Raw genomic sequence first — 17,376 nt, 5'->3', positions numbered from 1 at the left:
TCTGTCTCATGTGCTCTCTAGAATTTTTACATCAAATACATCAAACAGACATGAGATAACAGGGAGAGGACAATAATACTATAATTAGGGCCCACTGTATTTGTGACAAGATGAGGCAGAAATGACGAGTGGTTGCAGCAGAAGAGTGGTGAGGAAAAATGGAAACAACAGCTTGAGGCAAGACTCAGAGGAAGAGAAGCCAAATAAAATGAATGAAAGGTGAAGCAAATGAAAGGAAGCTTTATTTCTGGATGAGCCCATTTTTTGGCTCGTCTGCCGTGCTGCACGACAACCAAACGCCGCCTCACGATTGAAAATTAATCATGTATTAAACAAAATAATGTTTTTCACCTTTTGCTGAACACAGTTTTGATATTGGGGAAAATAGAGCCTTTTGCATATTAAATAGAAGCTACTGTTACACTTGCAATCACGACTTACCCAGAGATCGTGTTTTGAAACCATTACACAAAAAGGTAGAATCAATTCAAAAGATAAAACGCATAAAGATTAATTAAAAAAACACTCTTCAGAGGGCCAATTTCTACCATAATTTTTATATTAAAAAGTAATATTTTTTATTTATTATGTAATAATTAAAATTATTTTAGTGGATTCTTATTGGCTTACAATTATGGGACATTACGCTGTGTAGTGAATCAACATAATTCATGGATTTCATTTTTTTAACTGAATTATCAACATTAAATGAGGGTTACACTATATTTGATTATTTGACACGTACGCTGCAAAACATAAAATCAAATTAATTAATAATAATTCAGCAAAATTAGGTCACTTTCAATATCGTGGTGTCAAGTCATTGAATAAACCAGCAATTATTGCCATAAAATTCCATTATTATTTTTATTCAAGCAGAAAGTATAAAAGCAATGAAACAAATGTGTAGATATGTATGTCAAATAATAAGAATGCCTGGCTGTGAACTTTATTCTCTAAGTTCCTCCTGTTTTCTCTTGCCACCCATTAAGTTGAAAGTTTGCAACCACAACTTTTGCCAAAGTAAAAACACAAGGTCAGACACCATGAACAAACTCCAGAAAGCTCCCTTCTTTCCTCTCATCAAATGCAAACACGCATACACATTGCTACCCAACATCCCAATGCCATAATTCAGGAGGAGTATAGCAGATAAGAAAGTCTTAAGTCTTTGAACTGTCTGTATATTTCAAAGCTCTTCTTCACTCTCAATCTCCAAGCTCCCCTGCTGCTCTGTTGCGACTGTGAGAAATGGGCTGATCGATGGGGTCTGACAGCAATGAAACGAATGGTACCAGCTGATTGATTCATTAGTGGTGGAATGGATGGAAGTGGACGCAAAGTGTGACCCTAAGAAGCAGGTGGGTGTGAATTTGGACAGTGATTGGTGCATGTGCATTGAGTGAAGGTAATGTGCACATGTGGATGGTCATTGGCCACCTTATTAAGCAACTGCCACTTCTTGTGTGTGTGTGTGTGTGTGTGTATGTACGTATGCGAGAATGTGTGTGTGTGTGAGGAGAAATGAAAGGTTAGAAGGGATTTTGGTGGGGTGTGAAAGGAGACAGGGAAGCTGTTTGTGGCTGGACTTGGCACTGAGGCAGGGTTAGGGTTAGGGTCAGATGGTATTGTGCAGCATTTTTATTTGGTGCTCTGCAATTAGACTTCATTGTTGAAACCCTGTTAAAAGTGACAATGCCCGCGTCACAAGCATTGAAATGAACGACTGAAAAATGCTTCAGTAACATACAATTTAAGTAGATGGGAATTCAATCTGAGGTTATTTGCAGTTGTTGATGGAAAAATAAATGTAATAATTAATTTACTTGTGCTCATTTATGATGGTCAAGCGGCCATGTATGGCATGAAGATTTTGCGCTCCAAAAGGTGGCTTCAATACACATCACACTCTACTAATCAAATTGATTAATTGAAAAAAATAACAATAAAATAAATATAATTAAAATGATAATTCTTACTCCTTGTAATACTCTCAAAAATGCATCAGTGAAGTGATATTTTATTTATTTATTTTTTTCAAATTTTTCAAACTCTAAATTCAGTATAAATCTGGACAAAGATGTTTATGTCCAAACAACTGGTGTCACACCTTCTGTTTAACAACTGTCCTGCTGTTACCAAATGGACAGGTGTGATGACTGGCAGAGTCATTAAACACCCAAAGCAAAAAAAAAAAAAAAGTAGCACTTCCACATTTGCTCAATTGCCCAATGAGTGTGATGTAAGTGGACATTCAGGCTTTCTAGTCTTTTTATTGTCTCCTAAGTATTGCACTCCCCTAAACATTAAAGTCAGCATGTCAGGGAGACTCAGGTCTAACTTGAAGTAAGGTTAAATAAATGCTGCCGCAGCTGGCAGTGTCCGCAGGAGGCAACGCCACGGGACCGTTGGGATTATGTAAATATCACGCCAAAAGGTCACGTGTGATTGGTACCGCTTCAACTGAAATGTGCTGGAGTGAGCGTTAAAGATGTGCTAGTAAACACATTGCATTGCTGAAAACATGAGAGTCTTTAAAACTGCTGCTGTTTGTGTCCTCCATTTATGATAGAAGACGAGGTCTCGTTGAGTTTGTGAGCCTTTTCGAAGTACAGGTGATGAATGGTTTTGACAGCGCACATGAGAAGTGGAAAAAATGTGACAGGAACCAGTGAGGTGCACTGATTAACATGAGTAGGCCTACTGATTTCCTCACTAAAGCATAAAATGCACACTTGTGCCTTCCCAAATTTACTCTGATTAATTATCCTTTTGTGAATCCTACCAAATTAACACCGGCCTCACACTATTAATAGGTTACATGATTTAAAAATGTATTTGCTTTTTTCTATTTTATCTTTTTTTTAAAAATATTATCTTTTTAGTTTAATTAGACCTATAAAAGTTTTCACAATACAGATTTTACTATGTGTTGTAGTTTATAGCGATGACATTTCAAAACAAAAAATAATTGTTTTTATGATCCTGACCCTTAATTCATAAATATTATGAAACATAATCACGTCATATTATTATTATTATTATTATTATTATTATTATTATTATTATTATTATTAAAACTTGATGTGTTAAAAAACACCAGATTTGTAATCAGAGCAAAAAAAAAAAACAAAAAAAAACCTGGAAATTATACTTACATCCCTGATTTAAGATTTTGTAAAAAAAAAAAAAAATGTCCAGCGTAATTTGTAAAATAACACCCACACATGTGGACTAAGAGTATTGTATGGATTTGTGAAAAATATTCAATTTACCAAATTGTGACATTGTAGGTTCCGGCCCGATGCCTGTGATATATTTAACAAGCCCTGCCAAACTGAAACCAGGTAAAGTGGCTTTTTTGCTGCCTGAAGGCACTCAGTAACATGGCTACGGCCACTCTCCAGACAGCTGTAACTGTCAATGTTGAAAAGAAATGCAATATATCAAAGACCTTTTTTCCCCCTGCATTGCCAGTTAAATTTGTTAGAGAAGTCTGAGGGTGGCAATGAAACTGTGGAAGTGAGCCCGAAGGCGGACCTGTTCCTGTCTAACTCAACCCCGCCAACCTCCTGCATTGCTTCAACTGTCCACAAAGTTAAAAAAAAAAAAAGTAATGGACATCACATGTGTTTAAAAATTCCTGGTCCAATTCCATATACCGTAATTTTCGGACTATAAGTCGCACCGGAGTATAAGTCGCACCAGCCATAAAATGCCCAAAAAGTGAAAAAAAACATATATATGTATATAAGTCGCTCCTGAGTATAAGTCGCCCCCCCACCCAAACTATGAAAAAAAACGCGACTTATAGTCCGAAAATTACGGTACTTAAGTAAGTGCAAGCTAGAGTAAAATGTATGCATCATTCCATCTATATAATTCCAAACAACAGCTTTAGGATGATAAAGTGACTTCCGTGTCAGACGCTTGTCCGTGTTTCTGGTGTGTCTTCACACAGTATGTATCAACAAGCTGCACAGTCAGCCTATTTAAATATACACATCCTCTTTCACTGTATTTTTATTCACAACTGGAACACGATAGCCCCGGGAGCTTGACAAGTATGTTTAAAAAGAAACTAACCCAGGCTCAAGAACATAGTCCCCCCTCTCGCAGTGGTTCGAACATGGACCACCTATGACCTCTGATTGAGGGTCACACGGCATGGGTAGTGAGGAGATGAAAAAACAACAGGTACTAACCCTACTAAATTGTATATATTTTTTGACACATGGTCATTAAGCACGCACTTTAGGTACAGCTAGCCCAATGCCGCTTTGAAAACATCAACTCTAACGCGTAATACCATGTCAAAGGTGTCCGTTGATATTTGGAAAGTGACTTGTACAGTCAAAAAGGGGAATATCCCACTAATAACCACAATCACCAATGAACTTTCATATTCTGCTCTCTGACTAAACCAGTTCATATGTTAACTAACTACCTAAGTAATTAACTAAACTGATTTATTCTCTCAAACAACCCCCCACTATTAAGCCCCCCGGCACACATGCTGTGTCACCCAGCTTGCTCGCGTTCAGTCTTTTTCACCTGCGACAATTGTGTGCGCGTGTGTGCGTGCGTGTGTGTGTGTTTGTGTGTGTGAGAGACGTTCTGCTCAGCTGACTCGAGACAGCAGCAATGGTGGGCAGGCTCAGACACATTTGGCCTCTCGAGTTTGGGCTCTCCCGTGGGTGTCAAAGACGTGCCATCCCGCAAGGCCCCTGGGCTCCATGTGATGCCAGCACGAAATGAGTCAACACACACACACGTACACACACACACACACACACACACACACACACACACACACACACACACACACACACACACACACACACACACACACAGCATAGGCTGTCTTGGAAAAGAGCATGCACAGCAAAGTTCTCTCAGCAAACTGCGGTTTGGCGACACGAACACACACACTTGACATGAGATGTAATGATCAAGGTAGGAGATGTCTTTTTAAATCCGGTGAACAAAGATTAAGGACTGTATTCATCAGACAGTAGCAGACGGATAGCTTGGCCAACTTTTTTGGGGGACAGTTCAGATCAGGAAGTGCTCCAAATGCTCACAACCATGACTATGGCGTTAAACCCACTCTCAACTTTTTTAATGAATAACACATTATAGTTGTTTCTTGCTCTCCCTCATAGAGGACTGAATAAATCACAATGTGTTTTTCGTTATGCACAATGCTTAAAAATGACAATTTTGTTCTATTACATTAGGAAAAATATCATTTTCTGTTTCCATTTTTGAACAATCTTTTGATAACTACCTACCGTAATTACACATTTATTATATGTACACTGTATATTTATTATATGTATAATTTTGATGCAATTACCTCAATTAATAATAATAATAATTTACATTCTGTGATTTGTCCCCTGTGATTGAGTGGCGATCAGTTCAGGGTGTACTGAATACTTTTAATTGTTTTAAATGGTTCATCAGTTAATTAGAAGATTTATTGCTGTTCCGCACAGTCACTGGATTTATATCTCAAAATGTATGTAAAAAAAAACAACCACTTTACAAGTGCTGGCGGCATGCTACACTTGGTTTTAATAATATAGGCACTAGTGTGTTTAATTATCCAACAATATCATATTGCAGCTACTTTTACATGCCACTGATCATGTTTCAAACTATAACACTAAAACTAATTAATAGACAACCTAAACAAATTTGCATGAATAAGGTAGAGTCGTAAAATAAAGTGTGCCCTGTCTATCCTCCAGCATGGTGTGTGAAGGCACCAGCTGGCCAAAGATGGCCGTTGCCTGCCTTCATGTGAAATTCCAGCTCGGTAAATCTTTCCACGCCACCATTTTAGTCATGAAGTCGAGCCCTGTGCACATGAGCACTCCTGCACACCCGGATAGCTTGAAGCATATCAACAGCATTGCTTTGGGGTCCAGTTCTGACCCACATCGCAATACTACAACGACACAATACCCTCCATATCATCATCCCATTCTTATACATTGCTGTCTGACCCCCCGCCATTCTTCCTGAGCGTCTCATGCCCGATCAAATCTAAATCAACGTACATCTGTTCAACAGAGCTGCTGTCAGAAAAATGAGCGACATATCGGATGGAAGACACTGAATACTAAGGGCTCTCACTCCCATAGTTGACCTCTATATAGCTCACATCTATTGGCTGGTATTTAAGAGGATCATCAAAACAAATGCAGATAAACAATAGAATAATAAAAACAGCAATGGCACAAAATTGAGCACAAGTCCTCTTCTGTGGCTAGACAATACGAATTTGGATCAGCACCAAATTGTGCTCCTGAAAGATGCCCATCAATTTTTTATCAACTCAAGATGCATTTTACTCACTGTGAAATTACTTTTTTGGCCCAATTGGTGAAATCATTTGAGGGTTCTTTGCACAATGGTAAGAAACCAACTGCAATGCAAACAGTAAACTACATGGTAAACAAAAATTGTAATATACTGAAGCCACAGACAAACATGATAATAATAATGCTAACAATAATAATATTATAATAATCCTCAAATTATAATTATCCTCAAAGAAAATTACAAAACAGAACAATAAGAAGAAATATTAATAATAATCATTATAATAATAATAATATTAATAAATATCTAGTATTATTATTATTAGTAGTAGTAGTAGTAGTAGTAGTAATAGTAGCAGTTGTAGTATTATTAGTATTATATTGTTATTATTCTCAAAGAATTAAAAATTGGACATTAGCGAGAAGAAGGGGGAGCATTTTATTATTAGTGTTGCTTTTATTGTTGTTAAATGGTTTTGAGCTTGTATTAACTATTTTTTTAGGAGGGGGGGACTGCTGAACAATGAGGCTAAATGGACCCTCCAATTGATTCAGAACCAGTGATGAATAGCCTTATGAATTGGTAATTGCTCCTTACAAGAGCACTGCAAGTCTCCCTCCCTGCATCTAGTTCTGCCTTTTAAAAGGCTGAGCTACATCGATCGCCTCAATCGATATGGAGCACATCAATTGACACTTTGTTGAAGCCTCCATGTGACAATTACACCCGTGCCAACGCCTATATGCTCTTTCATAACATGGGATAGATAGATAGATAGATAGATAGATAGATAGATAGATAGATAGATAGATAGATAGATAGATAGATAGATAGATAGATAGATAGATAGATAGATAGATAGATAGATAGATAGATGCTCATTTATTTATTAATTTATTCATTGTTTATTCATTCATTTGTTCATGTATTTATTACATGCTTCCATACTCGCACTGCATCAATTCAAACGCTTTTGGTTTAATTCCACTTGGTGGGAATGTGATTTAGAAGCACTGCTTATGCTTGGCTCAAACCGTGATAATTGTAATAACATAAAAATCGTGACACTGACAAGGACCCCCGCTGTCACACATACACTTACACACAGTATAAATCATTCGCCAAGTGTAAACGGGCCGAGGAAGGCTCCCGTAGAGGTGTGATCTCACCCACGTAAACACATAAACGTGTGCATCAAAGCTCCCTGTTTGTGCACAATCATTCCATATTGCACCGTAAATACATCCTCGCTGTTACAAAAGACAATTGAACGCCCATTTGTCTAACTTATATGAAGAGAAAATGTGATTTTCAAAAATGAATAATTGCCGTAGTCAAAGGCTGCCTGGAAGAAGAGATACTGAATCCCAATTATGATAAAATAAAAACACATAAAAGAAACACAGAAATACCACTGCCACTGTAAATTAGAGGGATTTAAACATTGGATGTAGCGTCAAGAAACGCTTAAAATCATCTGGATTCGCTTTTCGCTGGCCTGTACCCTCTAAATTTTAACGAAAAAAAAAAGTATATTTGTTTGTAGCAAAACATCTCGGAGCTGAACATTAAAGACTCAAAAACTCACTACTCAGACCCCACCATTAGAAATAGTATCCATCAACTTGAAATAATATTAAAATAATAATAATTTTCGCTAAATATTTTCCCAGATCAAATACAACTTACAATAACTGTTATATGCCTCGTTAAACTCACTTTGTATTTTTATTTAAAAGATAAAATGTCAAACCCACTTCTCCTGGGGACCCGGGTCACTAAAAATTAGCCACCCTGAACGAGCCATAACCTAAGAGTGGATGTAAATTATTGTTTAGCTGCCTGTGAATGGGGAAGCCCACAAGACGACTTGAAACTTAAAACCTTAAATGGAAGTCGGCCTGGGAAGAATAAGGGAAAGAAGGAGAGGGAGACCGAAAGAGGGAGAGATGAATCCATTAATTATTCCCGGGGCTGTGTGACCTCAGGACCCGGGGAGTCTCGCAATGGGGCCTGCTGAACTTCCCCCGCAAGGCTCAGTGTATTTTTTTTCTCAAAGTACAACAAAACAGAGCCAGAGTGTTCACCATAAATCACTGTGCTGTATTAAAAGCTTGTAGGTAAACCCTACGCCCGGTCGGCGGGACACAATTTATGACATCACTTGTAGCGAAATATATTGTTCAGTGAAATCCATCCGTTTGCAAAGCAGAGACGCAACTCACTCGTTTCTGGTGTCAGGGGGAAAAATACTTTTGTAGATCTTTTCAGCCTCATTCTGTCTACATCTGGAGCTAACTTGAGCACAGCAAGCCTCAATTCATCCATTCAAACCATGTGTTTTAAAGCACTGGTGTCCAACTGGTGTCCGCTGAGCTTTACTGGATCACTCTGACGTCCTTGGTTGGTCTATTGCAAATAAACAACTATTTAAAAAAATATGAGATGTTTATTTGCAATAGCCTTGAATTATAATCTTTTTATATTTAAAATAATTGTTAAAATATATTTTGGGCGTGTTCTGGAAGTTCAAAAGGTTTTACAGGACAGGGATATCAACGGAGCAATAAAGATAACACGTATCAGTTTTATTTCACTTTCTCATCTTGCATACAAAACAAATGTACCTTTCGCTTTACCACAGCACAAAATGTAATTTAAACGAGAAAAACACACCGCTATATGCGGCGGGGGTTTAATCTACAATTTTCAATTATGAGGCAATACATTAAATTTGGGTGTCGTTTCTTGATGTGTTTTGTGTATTATGTTTCGGTAAAACAACTGAGTTTAATTACATTAGATACGTCGAGTTGAACCTTTTTCAATTATACAAAACAAAAATTGCGCGTCAGTCAATCATGCAGGCAACGCGCACTCGCCAGCAGCTCTATATGTCCCACTTTTTACAGCACCACAATACACCCTCGAATGCAGCATTCATGTCATTCACAAAGCACGCTTCATGGCTCTCCCAGACTTATTTTCCACACTTTGTTCCAAAGAGCAAGGGTTAAAAATGACTAATCAAGTAATCCCCGAATTAAAAAAAAAGAAATCTGTGAAAAGAGCCGCAAAATTGATTTTATGTCTCAGTTATCATTTTATCTTTCACTACAATAATGAAAACTAAATAATAATATTAATATTTGGAAACCAAATGTTGAGTTGAATTTTTTTTCTATAGTTCAACGACCCACTTTCAATGTGTGACGATCTACACGTCAAAAGGCCACACAACTCTAAAAGACGCGTAGTTAACCTCAGAAGAAAAGTGTTTTTTTAAGTGGGGGGTGGGTGCGTTCGACCACCACCAGCAGCACCTCGACACCCCGGTGAGATACAGTGTGGCGCTAATTTTCTCTAAAAGAGCAAGAAAGCAGCAGCAGGCGATGGCTAATGGTGCAAAAAAGAGAATACGCAACTCCCATTGTGGAGCATAACAATTGCGCACTAAAAGTTAGACCTCCTGCCCTAAAACAGATGTCCACTCTTTTCCGTTCAACCTGGTTTTTAATTGCAAATTGACAACTCAATACATAACTTGGCCAGTGGAGGTGTTTATTGTGACCCATTTGAAAACGAAATTAAATATCCTGCATCGAATTTGAATTTGTGCGATTCGGAAAATGGGTGGATGGATAGATGAATTTCTTACCTTCAACTGCAGTGGCTACGGGCAGCAAGAAGCTGCACAAGAGCAGAATGTAATCCATTGTCATAAGGCGCTCATGTAAACAGAACCACGAGATGGACGGTGTACAATCCCGAGCTGGTCACACTCCACGCACAGTCCGCTCCTTGAAGTTCCAACCTTGTTATGCCCACGGAACCATTCAGCAAAAAGCCAAAAGGTGCGCGTTTATGGGAAGAAATGGCACCATGCAGGTCGTGAAAAACATAGAAGCCGTCGTCTTCTCTTTATCTCCAACGCGCCTTTTAATAGAACCAGAGGAACCGGTAGCAGAACTCCTCTGGTGTCCTCCTCTGCGCACGGAGCGGATCAGCTGCGAGCAGGGAGTCCAGTCCGGGACCACACCATTGGCGCAGTAGTTCCACAATCAGGATTTCCCTCCTGAAGTCACCGAGAAACCCCCAAAAATATACAACGCACACTGCGAGGAATATCCTAAAACCACTTTCTGTTGGGTCACAACAAAAGAGAAAGACGCACTTGTGACACCACCGTTACAGTGCGTGTAGTCCATGCAAGAAGAAAAAAAACAACTGAGAACCCGCCTGCGTCCACTGACAAACGATACCTCAGAAGCTGGGTTTTAATTGGTACGGTATTTATTCCCTGAGCGGATTGATCAGCGCTGGTTGCTGCTGTGGACCGTCTGCCTTGCTCTGTGCACTGGAATGAGGCATACAGCCGTGGAGGAATAAGGAGAGCAAGAGAGAGAGAGAGAGCGCGCGCGCGCGCGCGCGAGAGAGAGAGAGAGAGAGAGAGAGAGAGAGAGAGAGAGAGAGAGAGAGAGAGAGAGAGAGAGAGAGAGAGAGAGAGAGCGAGAGAGAGGGGCACTGACTGTCAGTCTCATCATCATATAGTCTCTTGATTATTGCCAAAATTAAGTTTACTTCTCAATGAATCCCCAAAACTGCTGTCCCGCAATTAATCTCCATGTGGAATCAGGACAGTCACGGTGCGTTTTGTTTTTGGACAAACCAAAAGGCACTCAGATGCAATAATAGAAAAACATTTTTAAAGAATCACAACAGCAGACCAGTACCAGTAGAGTGTTTTTATGTTAATGTTTTGCAACATAATTGTAACGCTTTGTTAACATTTTGTAGAGTGGCGCTACCTTTTGCTTTCTGTTTGAGAGATTCAAACACACGCGCTGTTGTCCACAGGCATGGACACACAGCGCCCCCTGCGGATCGCCTCTGTGAGAGAGAGGGAGAGAGAGAGAGAGAGAAGGAGAGCGAAGGAGAAAGGCAGAAGGGAGAGTTTCCGTGCAAGAAAAAATATTATGCAAACATTGCGATGGTTACTGTTTGAGTTTATCCGAGTGTGATAGTGACATTACTAAATCAAACATAATCCTCAATGAATAATCAACACAATGGAATAAAAGTCAAACACGTTTTCTATACGTACGTTAGTATCACAGAATGCTCAGATTTTGTTTTGTTGGCAACTACATATAATGTACATTCACCACTGCCCTTGGGTGCACGCAGAGTTATTCAGTTCAATAAGCATAACAAAATCGTTATTTTTTCTTCCGCGGGCCATATAGCTGCAAAGTGTTTTCCTTTTCTGCTAAAGCTGACAGCAGGAGGTGAGAGGGTATCTGCCACGGCCTGAACTTTACAGCCGTTCTCCTCATTCTCTTCGCCAAGTTGTTTTGTTGTATCACTAAGTGCTTGGGGGACCCCTTCTCAAAAGTGTGCTAAACCATATTCCTGGGAGTTTATCTTCTATTTTCTTTTTGCAGTCATTAGTAGATATGATCATGTTAAAACAAAAACCTAAATGGCGAAGGCATGTTCCCGTTTATAGAGAATATTTCATCACCATTGACATAGTTTGAATGATCTTGCCCTCTTAGAGCTAGGTTTAACTTGGCATAGTCGTCTTAATAATGAGGTAACAAATTGCACATGCTGCCATCATTACTAATTATGTTTAATATTAATGTGTTATCTGCTCTATGTGAATACAAGAGTGAAGTTGAAAGCAGACTCATACTCTGCTCATAAAGCAACGTCATTGTTAATTCAAGCAAATTACAGAATGTAGGCCACCTTTTCTTTCTTAACCTTTTTTCTGTTTACATGAGCCAGCATTGGTGTCAATTCAAGGGAATGCATTGCCTGAAAGTATTTCAAGGAATGAATATAAAGAGTTCAGGCATTTGCAAGGAAAGCAGACCTGTGAAATGTTGCAGCGAGGCCAAATGACTGCTCTGTTGGTGTAAAGTTAAAAGGCGATTGGATGTCATTTCCTGGGAGGTGCAAGCAGACAAACGTAACCATGTAGTCTGTTGTGTGTCGCCTTAACACGAACTGCTGAAAAATATTTGGAAGTGAAAACCAACATTTGTGTGGTTTATTTTCAGCCTATAATCAAAGGGTCGCAAAAAATAGTTGGGTGATAAAACTTTCATGTCAATAAAACTCCAATGAAACTTAAAAATGTATAATCGAATTTTGAGATTTTTTTTATGCACCAAAATAATGCAACATCCGGGCATGATTTTCTTAAAGTTGTAATGTTAGTACAAGTCAAAATTCGTCTTGATGTTTTCCCTTTTTTTTTACAATCTTGTTTACTTTAGTTTTTAAAAATAAAAAAAACAAATTCTGAATTTATTACCTTAATTTATATTCACGCACTCTGGCCACTAATAATAAATTAACAACAACAATTATATAGTTCGTTTTATTAATAATAATGCACTTCTAGTTAATTGTGATTTTTTTACTTATTTAAACAAAACAATTGAGAGCAAATACATTTAAAAGGTTTCCTATATTATGATTAGATGGTGGTAGAAACAAAAACAGAGTTTTCTTAATGTGTCTTATTGGTAAGAGGATCTGTGGCCGCTTCAAAGCACACCATCTATAGTCACCGAAACCCGGTCTCGGCTGCCTGGCCGACATTAGAGGCCCGGATTACAAGTGCCACCCCTGTCATTTCAACAAACTTCTAACTTGCACTGACTCGTAACAAAAATAAGCTAAGGCAACCTTCCAAAAGTGCAGCGTTAGATTTTTGCCTTTATTTATAATTGGATTTTGAGTATTTGTTTCAATGATACAAAATAGTAACATTTTATGACGTCAAATCCAATTCCCTACTGGAAAGATAAAAATATTAAAGCGCAGAAAATATCTGTCTTTAAACAAAAAAAAAAGCATCCGCATTAATAAATTGATGCTTCTGAGTTTTATAATACTACATTTGGTGCAGGTTTGTTTTTTAGTTTATGGAGTAGATCAATTGTGGGCTTGTTTGAGGGTGTTCCTAATATAAATTGCTATAGTAAAACTTTCTACATTTCTCTTGGTTAATGGCCGTAACACAACAAAATTGCATTGTTATCGTGGGAACAAAGGCGAATTATTACAGTATACTGTACTTCACCGTATTCTTTATCCTGTCTTCTAACTGCAATAACAAAAACGCACTTAATAATTTAGACCCATAACAAATCCATTTTGGTCTTATCTGCTTTCGATTATGTGACCGTATGTAAACAGCAATATAGTGAAAAGACATATACACATGCACAGATTAGCGTTCACAATGTGATCCGGGGAACGTTTCACGGCACCTGGCACATATTAGGAACACCGTTCACAAAGTGGTAGACATTTAACTGCCATATGGTAATTTTTCATGCTTACACCTACTGGGCCCTCAGTAGACACTCACAGACCTCAGCCGTTGTTCCTCCCACTCATCTTGTGCCAGGATATCGGTGTCTCCGTACGCTCTCGATTTCATACACACACACGAAGACCATGGACCTTTCCCGAAACACAGAAAACTTTTACTTCTCTTCCGCCCTTACAAATCAAATGCCTGCGCTCAAACACACATGCACTAACCCCAACTATATTGCACGTATAAAACATTTACAGATCTACAGACACACACGCGTACACTAGCTCTCATGTCTGGATTTGGTCTAATAGCAGTACTAATGTGATGTGAGTGTGAGCGGATCGCTTTACTCCAGCAATATTAAGGGAATGGGACTGCTGGTTATGTTAGAGTGTCTTTTGACATGTGTGTGCATGTGCGTGCGTGTGTGTGTGTGCGTGTGTGTGTGAACAGGCGTTGAGTGCTGCTGGTAGTAGTACTGGTGGTATAGGAATGGCTGCTGGGTGGCTCTGGAGAATCTCAATATGTGCATGTGTCGGAGGTGGGAGGGCGGTTCACAGAAGTTTTGTTGCTGGTTGGGGGTTGGGTGGGGGTTAGCCTAATCCTTCAGGCCTTCACCACTGACCGAGCACTTAACACAGGATCACAAATGCAGCTCGAACTGAACCCCCCTGAGGACTGCCATCAACTTCTAAACGCAGCACCGCAAACACACGTGCAAACAAACACACCGAACACCGCATGCACTTTCGAGGTCTCACCTCTTGTTCCCGTCCCCACATTGCACATCAGCACCTCTGTGCTAACTGCTCAATTCTTCCTCTCCAACACCCTAAAGTCTACAGCAGAACAGCTACCGTCTGACATTGTTGACCAGAATCATGTTTCCAGCAAAGGGTACATTTCCATTTTGTTCACCACAGTACAGTTTGGAACACGCAATAGTACACTATTACACACCAGCTGAGTAAATACCTTGACATCATATCAACACAACAAACACATGATCAAATCTGAAAAAAAAAAACATAATATAGTGCATATATGCAAAGTACAGGTTTATGCAATGTGTGTTCGAATCTATATTTATTGTCATGAAGTGGCGCTTTGTGTACTGCTTCTTGCTCCCACCACCACTTCAAATTGAGTTTGCCAATAGTCACGTAATATAAAGGTTTGAGGGTAAACAGAGCTAAAGCGTAACGCTATGCAATGTACCAAACCAGGTGAAACAAAAATTTGAACCAGGCAAATGTTTGTGTCACAATGCAATGCAATTCACAGTACGTGACAGTGTCGGCCTTGTGGATAGTGAGCACTTCAATAAGTTCCTTTGACTTTCCATTCCAAGCAATTTATTTATGTAATGTGTTTTGTAATCGATTGTTTAGTATATGCCCGACCTGACGGAATAATCCTTATAACCTAAAAGCACCTTCTCCACAAATTCATTTTCTAAACAGAATGACTATATGAGTCATCGTCCAGTCAGAATGACACTCTGACTGACAGACACACACTCATAGTCAGTCATACATTGTATGCATACAGAGGAGTCTGTGCACCAAGTAATTACCCATACTGGGGACCTGCGATGAAAGAATCAATCTATCCTCACTAGCACAGGATTATGTTAGGAACATTGGAAGAATCACGCAGTTGTCTGCACGCTACTTGGATGGGAAATGGGAGTGTTGCGGATGAGGTGGCAGACAAGTGATTACATTTGCTCCCAACTCAAATGGCATGTAGTTATTTCCCTCCTAAGAAGTATTGAACTGTGATTTGAGTTTCCAGAAAGGGTTTTGGAAGAGTGAAATTCAGTTCTTTACTTTGTCAACAAGCCATTTCTTATGCCATTAAAAAATAATGTGTTTATAGGGGAAATACTCCAGCAAAGATTTAACTGTGTGTAGGGTGGGCTACAGTTGAGATCAGAACAAGAAAAACAAGAAGGTGAACATTTCAAGTCGTCTTTGTTTAAAACTATCACTGTGCGGATGATGTATGTGCAGACTTTGGCACTATGAAACACAGTCTTAAAACTGGTGGAAAGTTGAAGGTGCAAGTATAAAGCAGATCTGTGACATCCAACCTAATTTAGACGTCCAACACGGTCCAATATTCCATAGTGTGATATGGAAAGTAGAAACCTTTGGTGAACAGGGGATCGTTAATTGGCGATAATATATGAAACGCGTCTTTCTTGGCTGTACTGTTGAGTGTCTAAACGGGTGGGGTCAAGTTCATATACAGGATAGCCAGCACAATCTGCGCAATACAACACTTTGGAACATATTTGAAGGCATTCTGTTTAAACGACCAATGCCATTGTAAATACAAGGTCTAATTAAAGTGATTCACATCCTACGGTATGTGTCATTCTGGCACTACACTAGTAACTGTAAAGTATATTACAAAAAGGGTGGAGCTAGACACAATGGAGACTTTCATAGTTCAACAAAGAATAATTCTGAATAAGCATTCATCCATCCATTTTCAGAACTGCTTCATCCTCATGAGAGTCGTGGGCGTTGTGGAACCGATCCCAGCTGACTTCCGGTAGTAGGCGGGGTATAGCATTTACACTGACAATCACACCTATGGATAATTTGGAGTGATCAATCACCCTACCATACATGTCTTTTGATTGTGGGAGGAAACCGCAAGCACGGGGAGAACATGCAAACTTCATACAGGAAGGCCGGAGACGGAATTAAACCTACAACACAATAACATAGCTACCATCTGCGCAAGTAGCCTTGGACCAATTTCCCAACTGCCATCCATCTTCAAGTGATTGATTGAGGATTGGTCTGTGTCTGCCTCTTGTTCTGGTTCAGCTGGGATGGGCTCCAGCTCTCTCCGCGGTGTCGAACAGGATAATCGGTATAGAAAATGGATGGACGGATGGAGTCCAGTGTGAAGGAAAGAGGTTCATGCAGGATGCCTTAAGCCCTCGCCCGGAATCAAAGGTCCGGGATGAATAATCACCAGCACTGCTCCAATAACATAATGATTGATTGTCCCTCAGCCTCACACTGTCTGAGATAACATAGCTCAAAGTGTTCAAACACAATGTCAACACGGCGTCTCCCTCGTGGGGCCCCTGTTCGCGCTCTGCACCCAGAAATCGTATGTTGGCCTTTGACCATTCAGCATGTTCACCTGCAAAATACAACGCTCCCTGCAGTCTGCATAACCTCAAGGGCAGGCAACAGTGGCAAATGGTGGCACATGCTGTTTACTGTAGGTCACCGAGGTTCTCTGTCAGTATCCTCGTAACAAAAAACAAAAACATTTACTGATGAAAGAACCGCGCAGGAATTTACTTCATTTTGAACAATCATCAAACATTGTGAGACTGTGTATTGGTAATCTTTATTCTCATACGGGTGACTTATTTGAGGACACACAGTGAAGTGCAGGTTAACACGTTGGTGCCTCCTTCTTATGAGGAAAGATTTGCAGCAGCAAATAGTCTCTGCCCATATTGACAGTCAGGTTAAAATGAGTTCAAGTCCCCAACCTCCACCAATTATCCCAGAGATGGTTCTTTGTGGCTAGCCTTAAAATGGTTTTATTTGAGCACTGGCTACCATTCAACATGGCTCCCATCTGCCCACTCTTTCTGGTGCAAGGCACAATGAACCAAATGCTGTGTAATGGGGAAAAAGAGTAATTTTACCCCTCTTTCAACC

The 17,376-nt window shown here is 39.5% G+C and overlaps 1 protein-coding gene across 13 annotated transcripts in view; it reads right to left on the bottom strand.

Annotated features, from left to right (window-relative positions):
- The window catches only part of LOC119121239 (ephrin type-B receptor 3-like), a 49,489-nt gene extending 38,774 nt beyond the window's left edge, over positions 1–10,715 (bottom strand). For 7 of the 13 annotated variants that reach the window (XM_037248613.1, XM_037248614.1, XM_037248615.1 and 4 more), the window contains exon 1: positions 9,992–10,713. In XM_037248613.1, coding sequence (XP_037104508.1) covers positions 9,992–10,055 — 64 coding nt within the window. In that variant the 5' untranslated portion in view covers positions 10,056–10,713. Of the gene's footprint in view, positions 1–9,991 lie in introns of all 13 variants that reach the window. The other 6 variants (XM_037248608.1, XM_037248611.1, XM_037248610.1 and 3 more) reach the window with 3 other exon arrangements.
- Positions 10,716–17,376: the final 6,661 nt, after the last annotated feature.

Source organism: Syngnathus acus, chromosome 4 (genome assembly GCF_901709675.1).
Source record: "Syngnathus acus chromosome 4, fSynAcu1.2, whole genome shotgun sequence".
Classification (NCBI taxonomy): domain Eukaryota; kingdom Metazoa; phylum Chordata; class Actinopteri; order Syngnathiformes; family Syngnathidae; genus Syngnathus; species Syngnathus acus.
This window is presented reverse-complemented; position numbering and strand designations above follow the sequence as displayed.